At 42.5% G+C, this 18,582-nt stretch overlaps 1 protein-coding gene across 1 annotated transcript; it reads left to right on the top strand.

Annotated features, from left to right (window-relative positions):
* The first annotated feature begins 1,566 nt into the window (after nt 1-1,566).
* On the top strand, nt 1,567-14,672 carry SH2D7 (SH2 domain containing 7). Its single transcript, XM_061595871.1, is given in 5 exon segments — nt 1,567-1,742; nt 4,790-4,879; nt 9,320-9,494; nt 12,058-12,276; nt 13,719-14,672. Coding segments are annotated over 5 exon segments (1,614 nt in total).
* Nucleotides 14,673-18,582: the final 3,910 nt, after the last annotated feature.

The following is an 18,582-nucleotide window of genomic DNA, read 5'->3' as shown; positions in this document are numbered from 1 at the left end:
CTAGGGGTAATGCTACATAAATTAAGGATTTTCATAGCAGCAGGAAGAAAGAACACCCACCAGTTTGCTTGTTCCTATTTTTAACACTTTTGCAAATGAATGAAGACAAAGGTGCAGCTGTTACACCATGCAAAAAGTGTAACAGGCCTTCTTCAAAGGCAAATGCTTTGCCTGTTTCCGTTTTAAGAAAGGGAGGAGCTCAGAGATGAACTGATCAGATAGCAAAGGAGAACAGGATGGTGGGTATACCTTAAATAACTATTTTCCACCTACCAAGATGGAGAAAGAACTGGGCATCAGTTCAATTTTACATTTCCAGAGATGGGGAAATCTGCCACTGTATGTTCCATCTTCCCAGCAGGCCTTGGGGCAACCTGAAACCTGCACAGCACCTAACAGGGCTGCCTTGGAAAGTCTGCTACCTTCTCCCAGATTCCATTTTGAGACTGTGACTAGATGCAGACTCCAGGGCTTCACAACCAGCCAACTTTTTTCCCCCTTGCTGTGTTTGCCATCTAGCCTGATGAAAAGACTCCTGGGGAGCTCAAAAGCTTGCATGCTATTTGGTGACATTTTGGCTGGCCTAACAAAGGAATTGCTTTAATATGAATAAAAAAAAAATTCCCTCTGTGGGCCAACATGGCTACCTTTTACTTTAATTGAAAATATTGAAGATTGAACTTGGGGCCTTCTGCATGCAAAGCGCATGCTCTACCACTGAGCTTTGATATGAATTGATTAAAATCAATCAATTTGCTTTTAATTGATTGTCATGTTTAGAGTTATAATATTTTACTATTGTTGTGTCCTGCTTTGGGATCTTTGATGAAAAGCAGTTTATAAATTCTATGAAATGAAAAAATAAGTGCAGCTGACAGTCCACATTTTATTTCAGGCATCCAACAAACATGGGGTGGTGTGTTCATCTGCAGAGGATCAGGACCATCCCTGGTAAACAAGGGCCGCTGGGAAGCATGAGGTCCCATCATAGTCATGGGGAACACTGCAGCATTTCTGTGTTTTGGTCATGCTACACTCAGAAGAGAGGGCTGTCAGTGGCTACTAGCGATGGCCATAGTCTTCCTCTACTGTTACCAGCAGTATGCTTCCGAATGCCAGTTGCTGGAACCTGCAGGAGGGGGAGTGCTGTTGCACTCAGGTCCTGCTTGTGGGCTTCCCACAGACATCTGGCTGGCCACTGTGAGGACAGGATGCTGGACTAGATGGGGCATTGGTCTGATCCAGCAGGGGTTTTTTTTCATTATTACTATTCTCTTACATTCTTAATTACTGGTTGATGTGCACAGTGGAATGCAGCTGAGGGAGAGATGAGCTTCTGTACCTCTAACTAACTAAGGTTTGAGGACTTGTCAGACAACTGTTAAGTCACAGTGGCTGCCCCAAGGAAAATTTGCCATCCCTCCTAATGAGGAAGCATGATCTTCTGTTTATTTAAATCTTTGGCAGCGAAAGTTATAAGCAAATGAGATCTCCCATAGGCTGCAATACACAGCACACAACACTTTCCTTCCACCACTACCCACCTTTCAACTATTTCATCTCAGGATGGATAATAAAGAGCAGCAGTTTGTTTTAGGGATGGAACTCAGCCTGAAAACCGACAACCAGCCATTTGAGATGCTCAAAGACCTGGTGCTGAGATGGTTTCTGCAGACACAGGCTCCTCTTGTATTACAAAATGGAAGCTTACCAGAATGGTTCCATGGATTCATTACAAGGAAGTAAGGATAAAAACATTGAAATGAATATTTTAGTTAATTGCAACTGTCTTCTGAATAAGAAAGTTCAGGATTGAGGGGAGGCTGTTGGCTTCGTGCCAGTTTTTTGAGGTTGTTTTAACAAAATTAGCTTGACAGTAGAATCAGTGACAGGGTTAGTGTGGGGCGCTGGATAGAGAACTGGAATAGGATTGAGGAGATTCCCAGTCGGGTCATATCCACCCCACACATTTAAAGCACATGGTTCCCCCCAAAGAATCTTAGGAATTGTTGCTTGTTGAGGGTCCTGGAAATTGTAGCTCTGTATGTTGTTTGGGTGAAGCCATCAAGTGAAAGAGAAAGAGACATCTCTCTCGCACACACACCAACCTGATCTCTCTCGCACACACTCACTCACACACACACAGGTTGTTTTACCTTTAAGAAAAATCAAAGGAGTTTTGATCCCGTCCAGTTTGGGTCGAAAGCATAGCTGCAGTGTAGAGCTGCAAACATTCTGCAAATTTTCATGTTGAATATTCATTCAGATACTTTGAAATCTGGTTATATTTTAGTTCAGTTGTTTTACATTTGACTTTGATATGTGATGGTATTGGATAGATGGTCATATATTCAGGCATAAGTAGCACTGTTTTCTAAGTGACATGCAATAATATTTTATAGCCAACAGTATTTGATGACTGGCAATGGAATATAGTATTTGCTAGTCAGCTACTTATGTTTGAGGCCTGTCTTTTTTTAAAAAAAAGCAATCATGAGACGTTTGCAAGTCTGAAACACTCAAATTTCGCTTCTTCAAAACTCACTTATTTTCTGAGGCCTTTTCTGGCACTAATACCAACTGTCTTCTTTTTAACTTACTTCCCATTGACCTAGTGACCACTGTTTTATTTTGAATTGTAATTTTATTGTTTGCTGTGCACTCCCTTGTTAACACATATGAAATATTTTAATAAATAAAATTTGGATTTTAAGACAGAATTCTCTCATTCAGTATTAGAATTCAATAAGCACAAAAGAAGAGACCGGCTGCTGGAGAGGGGTGGGGGATAAATTCACTTCAGTTCACATTTAAAGTCGAATTTACCAAATTCATACTTTCTGAAACAATTTGAGAAATGAAACACAGCCATCCTTGGTGAAAATAACATACAGAAATGCATTACATCAGGATAAATTGCATGCAAAAAACGTACATTAGTCAAAACCACATACAAAAATGAAATTCGCACTAAAGTGCTGAAGAATTTTCATGAGGATTTTTTAAAAAGAAAATCACTACAGAAATGTGGAGAACCAAATTTAAGATTAGAAAAATGAGAAACAGAAAGAACCAAAACTGACAGTTAATTTCCATCCTTACTGCTGGATCGTGGCCCATCCCATCCTATTCTCACAGTGGTCAACCAGATACCTACAGACAGGACATGAGCACAATATTGACTGAGTGATTGAGTGAGTGATTTAGAGTATTTGTACCCCGCTCTTCAGCTAAAAAGGCTCCCAGACTGGCTTACATACAATCAGTTTAAACAAGGCAGTCCCTGCCTGTAGGCTTACAATTATTTTTAAAAAGGGGGGAAAGGGACAGGGAGGAAAGAGGGAAAAAGAAAACTCAAGAAGCACTTCTTAAATAATGACCAGCTGCTATAGAAACACTTCAGGGGTAGGAGCAGTAGTGTAGTGACAAATTCAGAAGTGCAGGATCCCTTCATGATAGTCATGCCACGTCCCCTCACAGCCACGCCCCCTCGCTCACTCACTTGCTCTCCATTATCATCTCCACATTCCTCAGTTCTTCCCATGTACAACTTCTCCCACGACAACAGATGTCCCTAGGAGCCAATCAGCATGAAAGGGGAGTGTGTTAGCTACTGAGAAGAGTCTTCTTAGTGGCTGATTCGCCTCCTTTCACTCTGATTGGCTCCAATCAGCAGAAAGGACAAGGAGACATGTTAGAAAACTCTTCTCAGTGGCCAACACACTCCGCTTTCATGCTGATTGGCTCATAGGATGCTGGAGACATAGGGACCTGGTGACACCCTGCTCCCAAAAAAGGAAAGAGACTAAGACCCCCTGAGAACCTGGACCACTATACCCCTGGGTAGGAGGTACCTGATGGAGCTTGTCTTTCAGCAGAGCTGATGGAATGAGCCTGCTTCCATCTTTCCCACTCAGTGCAATAGCACCCTCCCCACTTGTGATCCCCAGAAACTGGGGTTCAGAGGCATACCTCCTCCTATACTAGAGGCAGGACACAGCCATTATGATCAGTCAACATTAATAGCGATATTCTCCATGCTTTGATGTTCTAGATCTAAATGTTTTGTCCAAAACAGAATGGCAAAATGGAAGATTGCATGAAATGTGAGTCACTTCAGATCTGAAGCAGGGTCAGTTACAAGGATGGCAACTCTGCCCTGAGGGTCCTTCAGAGAAGGTGCCACCCTACTCAAAGGTATCCTTGCATACACTGCATTGCAGCAGTCCAAATGGGATGTTACCAGAGCATGGATAGTTCTAGGCTGGCTCTCTCTGTTACCTCCACTAGGGATAGGGAAGAAATTCAATTCAGTTCGCATGTAAAGGCAAACTTGCCAAATTCACATTTTCCAAAACAATATGTGAACACAGCCATCTTTCAAAATGTGCACTTCTCCAAATTTTTGCAATGCAGTTTTCCAGCTAAGTAATGTATAGAAAAATGCAGATACTAGGGTAAAATGTGCATGTAAATGCAAAAATTAGTGAAAATCGCATAACAAAATGCATTAGATTAGGAAAAATTGCTTGTACACTCTGTATATTAGACAAAATTGCATACAAAAATGTATATATTAGGACACATTCTCAATGAAATGCTGATACATTTTCATGACGACTTTAAAAACAAATCACAAACTGATGCAGAAATGTGGAGAAGTAAATTTAAGATAAGACAAATGCAAAACTGAGAGAAACCAAATCTGACATATTTACCCATTCCTCATCTCCACTCATGCAGCAGATCAGGCTGTGTAACATTGTGAAAGAAGCTCTCTTTTTAACAGACAAACTGAAGAGCTGCTGAAAGATAGAAGCTTTGGCTGTTTTCTCATCCGATTAAATGAGAGATCATTTGGCTACATCCTCTCCTACAGGTAAGCCTTCGAATTTTAGCATCTCCCTTTGGGTGGAAAATGCCACCATTTATAATTTGCTGTATACGTTTTCCAGGCATTGAGCAGAAAGAATATCTGCCCACAGAATCTTGCATCCCTGCTAGAGTGAATGATAGCAGAGGTTGCACAATAAGCAAAATGTGAACCCACAGGAAAGGGGTAGGCAATCTATTGGCCTTCAGGTATTGTCGAACTGCAGCTCCCATCATCCCTGGCTATTCACCATCAGGATGGTAATTGTTGTCCAGAATATCTGTAGGACAATAGGTTGCTCACCCGGTTGCTCACCCTTGCTAGAACATAGGGAACTGCCTTATACCATATTAGTCCATCTGTGCCAGTATTGTCTATTTGGACGAGCAGTGACTCTCTAGAGTCTAAGGGTCTTTCCCATCACCTGTTACCAGACCATTTAACTGGAGATGCCACCAGGGACTGAGCCTGGGACCTTCTTCATGCAAACCATGTGCTCTGCCACTGAATTGTGGTCCTTTGCCTAAACTATGAAGATATGAGGCTGCCTTCTTCCAGGTCAAACTGTTTAGGGGCTCACATGACCAAAGGTCAATCTAGTCCACTGTGGCAGGTGGAAGGTCACCCTCCAAAGCTGCACTCTGAGAAGAGAGTTTGGATGTCTACAAAATTACCTTGGTTAAAATAACTTTTATTATAAACTAGCAACCTCATGCACAACATTGCTTGGGAATTCTTAGAAACAAAAAAATCACTAGAGTTTTGAAATCAGTGGTTAAAATCAGAGCAGTTTGAAAGGCTTAGTCAGCCATCTTGATTCAAAGTGGTGTCCAGTTGTACAGAATGAATCCCTGCTGTGTGATCTCAGGAACCAGCATGCAACATTTGGTGCAATATCTTATGGGGTGTCCAAATGCAGAAAACGTTTTGAAATTATATAAAATATAAAAGGGTTTCTTCTCCATTTTGGGGCCTCCTTAGAAGGAGATGTTTTTAAGATTAGATGGTTGCTGGCTGATGTGGATAAATTTGTCAGCTGTAGGGTAGCTTTATTTGCATTAGTTGCAATAAAGATAAGACCGCTCTTATCTTTTGGGAGCCTATTAGCATCAAATGTTAAGGGGAGCTTTAAAATTAATTGAATTGTTTTACATTTTGTTCATGTGCATTATCCCCATTTTGCTGAATTGACTGTCCTTGTGCATTTTTATACATACACAAACACATTGTGTCTTTGTTCATATTGTAATTGGCTATAAACAGCAAAACTGACTGTCAAAAATATACACTTGATAAGGGAATAACTTTTCCCCAGCATATAATCCCTTCACAGAGGCTGTATCCTTTCTCATACAATGAACCAACACTGCAGCCCTTTCCCCCAAATCGAGTCCTTATAAAGCTACAGCATTGCCTGGACGTTTCGACGCTCTCCTGCTGCTTCTTGGGGTTGCAGATTGCCAGATCCCCCTGCACAGAAACGGCTGGCCAGGTGAGCCATCATGCCAGCTTCCTGGCAGATGGGATGCTGTTGCTTACCAGGAGAAAGGGGGAGGGACAAAGGGAGGTTGGCACAATACAAACCCAGGAGTGCTGGATTGGTGCTCTCGGTGTTTTTGCAGTATGCTGACCTCCCTGTCCCCTTGCTAGGGATGTAAGCAGTGGCAGCTAGTGGCTCCATGTCAATGAGGCAATGGAATCAGCTCTGGGGTTTAGTCCAAATTTCAAGGAGTTGTCCCTGGTGACCAACCTTCCTCTGGGAAGTCCAAAAGCAAGCTATGAAGACATCAGCCTTCTCCCGTGGTTGACTCCCCTCAGCAACTGGTATATCAGAGATATATTGCCCCTCAACCTGGAGGTTTTAGCCTGTAGCCATCAGTGTGACTAGTGGACTAGTGAGAGCCTTATTCGCCATGAATTTGTCTAATTCCCTTTTATATTCATCTAAGTTACCTACTGATAATGAATTTAGTGTGGCTGTGCTTGGTGAAGAAGCGCTTCCTCCTTTCTCAATTCCATATGCAATGCCCCAGGCGTGCCCAGGCATCTGCACTCTGCAACTGTGGGACCTTTGAGGCTTGGGGAAAACAATTTTGTCAAGTGCAGGGATGGGGAACTTGTGGCCCTTCAGCTGAAGTTGGACTCCAACTCCCATTGGTCAGGAATGCTGGGAGTTGTAGTCAAAGAACAACTAGGGGGTGGGCACAGTTCCCCATTCCTATGCCAGAGCTTGATCACCAAGGAAAGTATCGATTTCTGTGATGACATAATGACAACAACAGCTTCCATCCTTGTACAGCCTATTATCTGGAGAAAATAAAATACTGATGCTAGGCAAATATTGATCTATGCCACAAATGACAAAATGAAAGTCATGCAAATTCAGACTGGTTAATGTGTAGTTCTTGATGAGTCTGTGCATGATGACCTCTATCGCTGGCTCATTTCTGTCCAAATGCAAAAAATTTAGGGGAAGGACTACAGCTCAGTGATAGAGACTCTGCTTTACATGCAGAAGGTCTCCGGTTCAATCCCTGCTGTTTCCAGGTAGGGTTAGGAGAAACCCCTGCCTGAAACCCTGGAGGGTGGCTGCTAGTCAGTACCAACAGTAATGAGCTAGATGGACCAATGGTATGACTCAATATAAGGCAGCTTCATGTGGTTCTGCACTGATTATGCATCTACAGCCTCATGATAGCTCTGTCTGTCACTTCTTCCTTCATGTTTCAACGTTATGTCTGAAGCCAGTGCACCTGTGGTGAATTACCATGAATAAGAGCTGCTTCTCATACAAAAGGTCAGTATTAGGGCTTCTGGCACTGCTCTGTTTAAAATACAGGCATACCCCGCTTAACGTCGCTTCACTTAACGTTGCCTCGCTATAACGCACATGCTCCATACGCCACCATACCCCGCTTAACGGACGCGTGCTTCGCAATTATGGATACTTAATGGCATGACGCCGCTGCCATCTAGTGGCGATTGCAGTACAGTACATGCATAGATAATTGCTTCACTTTAAGTACATTTTCACTTTACATACACACTCCGGTCCCATTGCGTATGTTAAAGTGGGGTATGCCTGTAATGAAACTAACAGTTCAGGAGCCAGTGACTCTCAGGAAGGTTTTCTGGGAATTCTTGTGATGCTTTGGGGAGTGGGGTTTCAACAGACCAAATAAAACTTAAGGATTAGTAGAGTTCCCTGGTTCTGTTACTTTCAGTTACTTCCAGAATGGACTATTGCAATGCTGTGTGCATGGAGCTGCCTTTATAATAGTTCAGAAACAGCAACTGACCTAGTTTGCAAAAGTGCACAGTTCTGGTCGTCTCTTCCCAAAAAGGCTATTGTAGAAATGGGGAAGGTGCAGAAAACGGCAGCCAAAATGATCAGGGGACTGGAGCACTTCTTCCATGAGGAAAGGCTGCAATTGTTTGGAGCTTCTTAGTTTGGGCAGAGGGAAACATGACAGAGGTTCACAAAATCATGCGTGATGTGGAGAAAGTGGATAGGGAGATGTTTTTCTCCCTTTTTCACAATCCTGGAATCAAGGATCGTCCAAAAAAGCTAATGGGTGGGAGATTCAGGACAGACAAAAGGAAGTCCTTCACACAACACATAGTTATACTCTGGAATTCACTGCCACAAGAACTAGTGATGAATACCACCTTGGGTGCTTTTAACAGTGAATTCCATTGAATATGCAACTGTGTGAAGGTATGTAAGCTCCTTTTGTAGTAGTACAAATAGCTTTTTTATTATTTGCTCTGCCTTGTATCTCACCCCTCCTGAATTCTCTTTTATTTATAGGCAATTTCTAAAACATACTCTGGAAAACAGATCATGCGTATTCCATCAGCGTCTTTTCCTCTCTTTACATTACTGATGCAATATGCCTGTTGCTTATTTTGCTGTCTTCTCATCAGTCTTGATGTGGTCCTATAAGAATAATTGAATCAGACTCTTTGTGCATGTGCTCTCCTGAACATTGGCACAACACCACTCAAAAAGAACCTTGGCATACCATATGTAAGATCACATCACAGCAAAAGATACTTACATTGCATTCTGTATAAAATCAGATTTTTTTAAAAAAAGAAAAACAAAACAATGTAGGACTTTTGATGCATTGGATCCACATCAGAAAGAAATCAAATAATTTGGAACTCTTAAATTTTGGCACTCCAGGATGAAATTTAAATGAGGAGGATATTGGAACCATGTTTGCAGTCTGAAGGCTATGTAAGAAAATAAACTAGCTATGGCCCCAGTTAAAGTAAATAACATGAACTGTGTGGCCTAAAGCAGGTTTAGTAGATACCTGAGGGTACGTTACCTGTCTCTAGCGACACATCCAGAATTTCTGCTCCCTGGTGTCTTCATTCCTAAATCAGAGGATATTCTTCATATAATCCTAAAAGGGACACTTTTCTTTTTCAATGCAGGGCGAAAGATCGATGCCGACATTTTGTTATCAGTTGTCAGCGGAATGGACATTACATCATATCAGGAGACACCCTTGCCCACCAAAGCCTTGCTGAGCTCATAAGCTATTACCAGACTTCCAAAATCGAGCCTTTTGGAGAAAATCTTACTTCAGCTTGTTCAAAGGTGAAATAAGTATTAGAGACTTTTGGCTTTTCCACACCAAAGTTTATGGTGTGTTTGCAGTTGTCTGCGTTCATATTCAATTTGCATAGCCCACATGATGTTACCCTCAAACAACATCATTCTAAAGGCTTTCCCCTTGTAAATTTGGGTTTACTGATATGGAGATAATCCAATAAATTTGGGGAAATCTGGCTCCAAACCACTTCACTCAGAATTGCAGACAATATGTTTGGTATTTTGGGGTGTGTACCAATCGTCACTTTCTGCTACACCCCCTTCCATGCCTACTACTTCCTCGACACTTCCATTTCTTTTCCAGCTGTGCTTGCAACTATTTCCAAGAATTTTTTTTCTTTTGATCCCTCAGATTTGCACAAAACCAGAAAACTGCACAAGCAAACCACATGAAAAGTTTCTACACAAGATATACTGGGCAGCAATCTGAAAAATGTGTGCTGAGAATTTACAATTGCTTTCATTTCTTTTCCAGCATGCTAGCAAGGGTGCCAGGCACTTACAGAGCAATCCAACTGCTGGGCAGCCAGCAGAAGGGGGGCTGGCAGAGGAGCAGCTGACAGAGCTCCATGGGATCCTCCTCCCGCCTGGGAGCTACTGGCTCAGCTGAACGCGGGATCCATCAGGAGCCATGCACATGAGCTGGCCAGGAAGCACCGGTTCTGGCAAACAGCCTCCCGGGAAGTAAGCACTCCCTGTAGGCCTGAATGGAATTTTTTTTAAAAAAAATATATTCCCGCAGCCTTTGGACTGGCAATTTGCAAGGGAATTGGACCCGGGGGAGGGGTCTGAATGCGAGAAGGATCTCATGTAAGTCCTCCCCACAACTCCTCCCCCCCCGCACCTCTGGAACACCCCATTTTCAGGGCTTCTGCCAGCTTCCACCGGGCTCCATCCACCGAGCTGGCCATCCCTGGCAGACTCTCGGCAGCACCGGCAGGCTTCTGGTGGAGCCACATCTCTACAACATTCAACAATTAGGAGAAATTCCTTGCAAAAATCTACCTGCCCATATCTTAAGCCATTGGATACCACTGTTTTTCCAAGGGCCAAGACAGAACTGGGAGGGCGAATTAGTGCTAGGTATAACTTGGGGGCTGGGTGCAGTGGACAGTCAAATATCCATGGACTTCATCTGCTGGCCATCCTTGCTTGCACCAGCTGCATCAGTTTGCCCATTAGAAGGGCCCTACTGGAGCAAAGCAAAGGCCCACTTATGTCAACACCCTATTTCCACCCCCACAAATAATTTTGCAAAGCTAACTACAATTCTCATGCTCCAGTGTCGGTGAGCTCACTACCTCTCTAGGTAATTGATTCCATTGTCATATGGCTCTAACATATGTTACTGTAAACCACCCAGAGAGCTTCGGCTATGGGGCGGTATACAAGTATAATAAAATAAATAAATAACAGTTAGGAAGTTTTTCCTGATGTCCAGTCGAAATCTGGCTTCCTGCAACTTGAGCCCATTATTCCGTGTCCTGCACTCTGGGATGATCGAGAAGAGATCCCGGCCCTCCTCTAAGTGACAACCTTTCATGTACTTGAACAGTGCTATCATATCTCCCCTGTTTTGTGTTCTCTAGGCTAAACATGCCCAGTTCTTTCAGTCTCTCCTCACAGGGCTTTGTTTCCAGTCCCCTGATCATCCTTGTTGCCCTCCTCTGAACCTGTCTGCATCCTTCTTGAAGTGCAGAGACCAGAACTGGACACAGTACTCAAGATGAGGCCTAACCAGTGCTGAATAGAGAGGAACTAGTACTTCACACGATTTGGAAACTATACTTCTGTTAATGCAGCCTAATATAGCATTTGCCTTTTTTGCAGCCAACTCAAACTGCTGGCTCATATTCAGCTTGTGATTAATGACAATTCCAAGATCCTTCTCACATGTAGTATTGCTGAGCCAAGTATCCCCCATCTTATAACTGTGCATTTGCTTTCTTTTTCCTAAGTGTAGAACTTTGCATTTATCCCTGTTGAATTTCATACTGTTGTTTTCAGCCCAATGCTCCAGCCTATCAAGGTCCCTTTGAATTTTGTTTCTGTCTTCCACTGTATTAGCTGTGTCCCCCAATTTTGTAACATCTGCAAATTTGATAAGCATGCTTTGTACCTCCTCATCCAAGTCGTTAATAAAAATGTTGAACAGCACTGGGCCCAGGACCGAGCCTTGTGGTACCCTACTTGTTACTTCCACCCAGTTTGAGAAGGAACCATTGATAAGCACTGTTTGAGTACGATTCTGGAGCCAACTGTGGATCCACCTGATAGTTGTTCCATCCAGCCCACATTTAGCTAGCTTCCTAATCAGAATATCATGAGATACTTTGTCAAAAGCTTTGCTGAAGTCGAGATATATTATGTTCACAGCATTCCCACAGTCTACAAGGGAGGTTACCCGGTCAAAAAATGAGATAAGATTAGTTTGGCAGGATTTGTTCTTCATAAATCCATGTTGGCTCCTAGTAATCCCTGTGTTGTTTTCAAGGTGCTTACAGATTGACTGCTTTATAATCTTCTCCATACCCTTTCCCCTCCACCTTGATAATAGGAGGAAAAAAGCATATACGATGAAATCTCTTTGGATCAGCAACAAAGAGCTTCAAAACAGGCAGCAGCCACTCCATTGCTGACCAGGCAAGAGTCTGGCAGCTCATCAACCACCAGGCTGGCAAAGGAGAACAGCAGTCATCAGCCTGTGGAACCACGGAAAAAGCTTCAAGAACAGAAGAAGTCTTTATCAAAGGAGAAGCAAAATCTGAGCCTAGAGGTAGGTTTTCACAAAGACAAGAGAACGACAAGTGGCTACAGTTTAAAAGGTGCTAGTTTTGCAAGAAGTGGAGTCACAGTTATTTATTGCATTGTATTTAAAATGAGGGGTGAAGAACTTTTTTCAGTCCAAGGATCACCTTCCCTTTGAGCCAGTCTTCTAGGGACTACATCCCAGTGGTGGGTGTGCCCAGAGCCAAAAGCAGGTGAAGCAACACATGATAATTTTTTACCTTTGCACACTGGGCTAGTTTTTACATACACTCGTGTACACTTCTCTGCCCTCCATCCAAGCATGCAGGAAACATGATCAGAGTTCAAGGACACACAGGCAGGCCAAAATCACTGCAAAGCAAGGCGGGTGAGAGATGTGTCCTGGGGAGAGGGGCTGTGGCTGGAGAGGAGGCATGGCCTTGGAAGAATCCTGAGGGCCAGATAGAGAGGCTCCAAGGGCCACATTTGGCCCCCAGCCTTGAGGTTCCACACCCCTGAACTATGGAATGAACTACTTACCTAGGGAGGTAAGTGGGCTCTCCAACACTGGAGACATTCAAGAGGCAGCTAGACAGCCACCTGTCAGATATGCATTAAGTTGGATTCCTGCATTGAGCAGCAGGGTTGGACTCCTTGGCCTTATAGACCCCTTCCGCTATTCTGTGATTCTGTTATATGATTCTATGATACTGCAGGATGTAGCAATTGTTGAAAGTAGATTGTTTTAAATGGAAATTAGACCAATTTCTGAAAGAAGCAATCTCTGTTAATGACTACTAGTCACGATGGTTATTAATAAACTCCAGTATGTCTCTGAATACCGTTGCTGGGGATCATAGGTGTGGAGTGTGCTGTTGTGCTCATGTTCTGCTTGTGGGCTTCCCAGAGGCATCTGGCTGAACACTGAGAAGAGGTGCTGGAATGGATGGGTCTTTGGTCTGACCCAGCAGGACTCTTCTTGCATTCTTAGAATGGTTCAATGTACTCTAGAGATGTAAGAAGGCATTGTTTTCATTCCACCCAGTATTCCTTGCATGCACCACTGCTTCCATGCCACTGTAGTTTGTCTCCTGCTGTGGTGAAATCACATAACTTACATAACTTACATCATTATTACTTAAATTACATATATCACATAAGTTACGTTGTCATTGCTTTATTCCACTCCATTCATTTCAATGGAAAGGAAATGCAAAGCAATTAAGGACAAGGCATAATCAATTATGTATTGTTTGTGGACTGAAAATAGTGAACAGCAATCATATTCGATGGATTGATTTTTGTTCTGTATGTAGGATATATAAGAAAACTTTGCCCATTTCCACTCCGGTTTCTTTGTTGGAATTTTCCTATTATACTCCTACATTTTGAAATCATTGTTTAAGAGCTGGCTGTTAAATCTCATTTATTATTGTTGTTGTTGTTATTTGCATCTTTCCATCTCTTCAGGACCCTGACGCAGCCCCACCAATACCAGACAGGAACAACTTGCTAATAGCGAAGTCCTTGGAGGAAGATTTTGGTAGTGAAGCAAACGTTTATTCAGCAGTGAAGAAACACCATTTAAACAACAGAAGCCTGGAGATGCCAAAAGACACATGCGGAGTGTTCATGGAGAACCCACAGAAGTCTGAAGAACTGGGCCAAGCTTATGCCTCTTCCTACAGAAAAAAAATAAATACCATGTTTGCACTAGCTAAGCAATCTGATAGATTATACAGCAAAAAAGTCACAGAAAACCCTCATCCAGAAACAATTTATTCGGAAATTGGCTTAGACCAAGGCAAGAGCTGTTTCTCTGAGCCCCAGATTGGTCAATCCTCTCTTACTCCACCAAAGAAAGCAACGCTAAGTTCTCCTACTTCAACTTCTCCAAAGCTGTCTCCTAAGTTACCTAATAAACCTACAACCTCCACAGAACTCCAGGCGTTGCAACCTCCATTTGCAATGCATGCAACCTCTTTTGTTCTTAACAACGAGCATCGAGAACCAAACCATCCCAAGATTTTGCCTGATTCACCAAGGGAAACCATGTATGGGCAGATCAATAGGATGAAATTCCATAAATCCACAGTGCCTGTCTGTGATGATGATGCAAATGATACTTATGAACAGATTCCTTTTAGATGGTCAAAGGGCATCACCCATGACCATGATTCAGGAAAGCTTCCCAAGTCTTCACCAATAAAGCCCCAAGAGACTTATGATCAAATCTCTACAAAGACTGGACGGTCCTCCAAAATGCAGGTCTATACTAAAAATCTGTACAAAAAGCCCCCTGATAATTTCTCCAAAGGCTTAACATCAATAAGGAATGTCTCCACTCTGAAGAACACCTATGAACAAGTTCCCTTTGCCCCTGGGAAAGAAACAGAGGGCAAGCCAAACCAAAAGGTGAGGTAAATGTTGAATACTCATCCTGTATTAAATAGCTTAGTTCATATAATCCAATCCTGTTGCATCCCAATGATGTCATCAAATGCAGAACAAGGGCCAATCCTTTCCCCAGGCCACCCTCTCCATCGATAAGATTCCAAAACCTTCCCAACTGCTCACCTTTGGGATTTGCTATTTTGGGTTAAATTTCTTAAGAAAAGTGGGATTTGGAATAAAACTTATTTAAATAAATAAATAAATATCTGCTTCTTTCCCTCCCACCCACTGATCTGGTTTTGCTGCTCCAATGGGGTCAGTGGAAGAGGTTGTACTTCTCCCTTCTCCTTGCCTTTCTGGTGCCTAGCAAACTACTGTAGTTACAAATTAGGCACCCATCTGGGAAATGCAGTTAGCAGTGTCGGAAACACTGGGAAAATTATATTTCCCCAGTGTTCCTGGTGGTCACAGCATAGAAGTATGTAACGGACCAGAGAATGGGGAAAGAGATTCCATCTCTTCCTTTTGCCTTTACTGGAGCACAGTAGCAGCTGGTGGCTCCATGTCAGTGGGGCAGTGGAATCCACTCTGGGTTTTAGTTTGGCTTAAGCAAAACACCTTGGGCAGCTCCTTGAAAGTTTGGATTAAAAGCCAGAGTGGATTCCACTGTCCTACTAACATGGAGCCACTAGCTGCCACTGCTGGAGCAGTAATGAAAATGAGCAATGACATATGTTGGGGGAGAGGGAGGGGCTTTGAGAAAAGTGGGAAGTGGGGAAAGAGAACTTGATTTCTTTCTTGTATCCGATTAAAATCAAGTTGAAGAAGAACTTTGGGGGGTTAAAACCTTGCTTTTTCAATGACACATGTGCAGAACTGCTCAGTGGGTTATCTAAGAACACTTTCTCTGTCCTTCTGAAATAAATCTTGTAATTCATTTCTCTGGCAGAGTGACAAGCCCAGAAGATTCCTCTTTCCAGACAAGAAGTCTAAATCCTGAGTGTGGTGTTTTAAATGTTGCTCCACACTTCAACTTGTACTGAAGATCATGGAATGAGAACCAATGGCAGCTTTGTGTCATAAGAAATGTCTTCCCCCATGTTACAAAACATCATTGTTTCCTACTCTGGGCTTCTATTGTTGCATTTTAAAGCAAGCCATGTCCCCCCATCACAAGATGGGCTTGGTTTTTTGAAATGTCCCATGCACCCAGACCTTTGCTGAATATAAATATTGGGTCTCATGTTTTAGAGATATTGTTAGGACCATAAATCTTTTTCTTTTTGAGATTGTTCTTTGCATTAACATAAATCAAGGTATGACAGGCTCTGGCCCTGTTTGCCCTGTCTGGTTTTAAACCAAGGGTGAGAAGCCTCAGGCTCAGAAACTGAATTCAGCACTCCAGACCTCTCTCCCCGCCCTTGGGATTCTCTCCAGACCACACACTCTACCAACCCTGCACGGTGCTCACCTGGCAGTGGCGATTGGTGGCTCCATGTCAGTGGGGCAGTGGGATCCATGGTGGGCTTAATCTGAACTTTGAAGGGGCTGTCCAAGAAACTGCTTTCAAAAATATGTACGTTGGTCAAAACAGAGAAGCACACAAAACTAGGAGAAATTCACACTAAAATGCTGAAGAATTTTCATGAGTATTTTTCTTTTTAAAAAATGGCAAAATTGCAACAGAAACATGAAGAACAGAATTTAAGATTGGAAAAATGGGGCCTGAAAGAACAGAAAATGACAGATCCTTCCATCCCTAGTAAGCTTATAGGTGGATCCCACTTCAAAATGTTTAAGAAACACAGTTGTAAAGTGTGTTACAAGTGTTTCCCTCCCTTTCTACTGTTTTAACCAATGATGATTTTTCAGCCCATGGAGGTGGCATGCCTGTGTGGGCGGAGCCAGAGGAAAAGGGGGCAGGGCAATGGATGTGATTTTTACAGTAAGCTACGTTCCAGCCACACGAACGTCAGATCGGATCAGATTCATTTATTTATATCTTGTCCATTACAAAACAAAGTTTAACAGTATGGAAGTAAGATAAGGCAGCATCAGGTAAAGCACCACCTGAATTCCTTAAGGCCAATACAGAATGGTGGGCTTCGGTCTAAGTGGCCTTATTTACTTGCATTGACCAGTCGGCGTGCATTCCAGAGGACTGGGGGCTTGCTCACAAATTCCAATTTTTAAAAAAAAGAAAAGAGAAGATCCAACCCTGGAAATTACAGATCAATCAGTTTGCTGAGTATTTTTAGCAAGCTATACGCCAGTCATCTTCATGAGAAATTAAGTTGGTTGGAGGAAGAAAATAGCTTGGAAGATAAGCAGGCTGATGTTAGGGTGGGGCGTTCTACAGCTGATTAGGGATTTGTTCTCCAACATCTAGTTAAAAAGTATACATCTACATGGATTTTTTTTCCCAGATGCAGCTTTATTGACTTCAAGTCAGTTTTTGATTTGATCTGAAAGGACAGACTGTGGGGAAACTTTGAGGCTACTGACATCAATAGACGATTGCTGACTCTCATCTGTCGCCTTTATGAAAACACTCACTTAAGGGTAAAAGGCAATCATGCCAGACATTTTACTGGTCCTATTTCAATCTTTAATGGAGTAAAACAGGGCTCCTACCCTATTTAACTTCTACATTAACTCCCTAGTCAAAAGTCTAGCGGAGATAAGCTCCCACCCTCCAAATTGGCAAATAGATTCCTGTCAATTCTCCTTTATGCAGATGATGCGGTGCTTTTGTCCCTGATGAGTATTGGCCTGTGGCATTTTTTAAGAATGGACACCTACTGCAAAAAATGAAATGCTGGTAATTAATTATTCCCTTCAATTAAAGCTCGAGTCCATGTTGCCCTAGTAAGTTTTTGGAAATTACTGATAGCCGCCCCTTATAAAACAATAGTTAAGGCATGTTTGGAACTGGCTAAAGCGGGTAATTATTGGTCTGGCAGAATAGAAAGTGTTTTCCACCTATACCATGTTTCTCCACAGAAGTCTAAGACCCTAAACTCAAGATCCAAGCTACGTGATACATTCTTCCAATATAGCGCCAGTTTAGACAGGCTAGCTATTAATAATTCTAGATTTACTCCATGGTATAGGCTCTATAAAGTAGACAATCGCAAAGCTTCCTGTTTGACCCAGTCACTTCCATTAAAATTTAGACAGGCCTTCACGCCATTACAATTCCAAACTACGCCAAATGCTGTCATGGATGGCCGCTACACCCAAACGCCATGGGGTGAGCGTGTTTGTATCTGTGGTTCCAAGGAAACTGAGGATTTACCCCATTATCTTCTACTCTGTCCTTTGTATTCTCACCCCCGGGATAAGTTTCTGAAGACCCTGTTGGCTAACCCGCTTTTAACAACTCTCGAGCAAAACATCTTTTACCTTATGTCCGATTTAGACCCTTCAATAACATACAGGGTCTCTCTTTTCGCTCTGGCAGCCCGGAAAATATGTGCTAGAGTTGTCTCTGACCTGGGGACTGATTGCTGAGAGGGTGGTTTCCTATGAATATTTTATTCCTATTGTAATAGATCGTATAGGTCTGTTTTTCTTTTTCTTAAAAATGTTTTAATATTTTAGTGAATTTTAATTGTATCTGCCTAATGGTTGTAGGCGTTTGCCGATGCTTGTTATGCAATGGCCTATGGCCACGCAATAAACTGAGCTGGCATAACTGGTAATTAATTATGCCAAATCCAAGGTTTTAGTTCTCACTCAGAAAGGGATTAAACACCCCTAGTATATAGATGAACACCCAATTGAATAGGTCACAACTTACAAATACTTTGGGAGTAATTTTCAACTCTTCTGGCTGTTAGAGAGCACAAACAATCAGTGTTATTGCAAATGCTCAGAGGAGTGTGAAGGCACAATATATTTCTTCAGCCATCCAGGTTTTCACAGCAATGGTTATAGC

Source organism: Rhineura floridana, chromosome 14 (genome assembly GCF_030035675.1).
Source record: "Rhineura floridana isolate rRhiFlo1 chromosome 14, rRhiFlo1.hap2, whole genome shotgun sequence".
Lineage (NCBI taxonomy): Eukaryota > Metazoa > Chordata > Lepidosauria > Squamata > Rhineuridae > Rhineura > Rhineura floridana.
The sequence above is the reverse complement of the archived record's forward strand: the minus strand, read 5'-3'. Positions and strand labels throughout refer to the sequence as shown.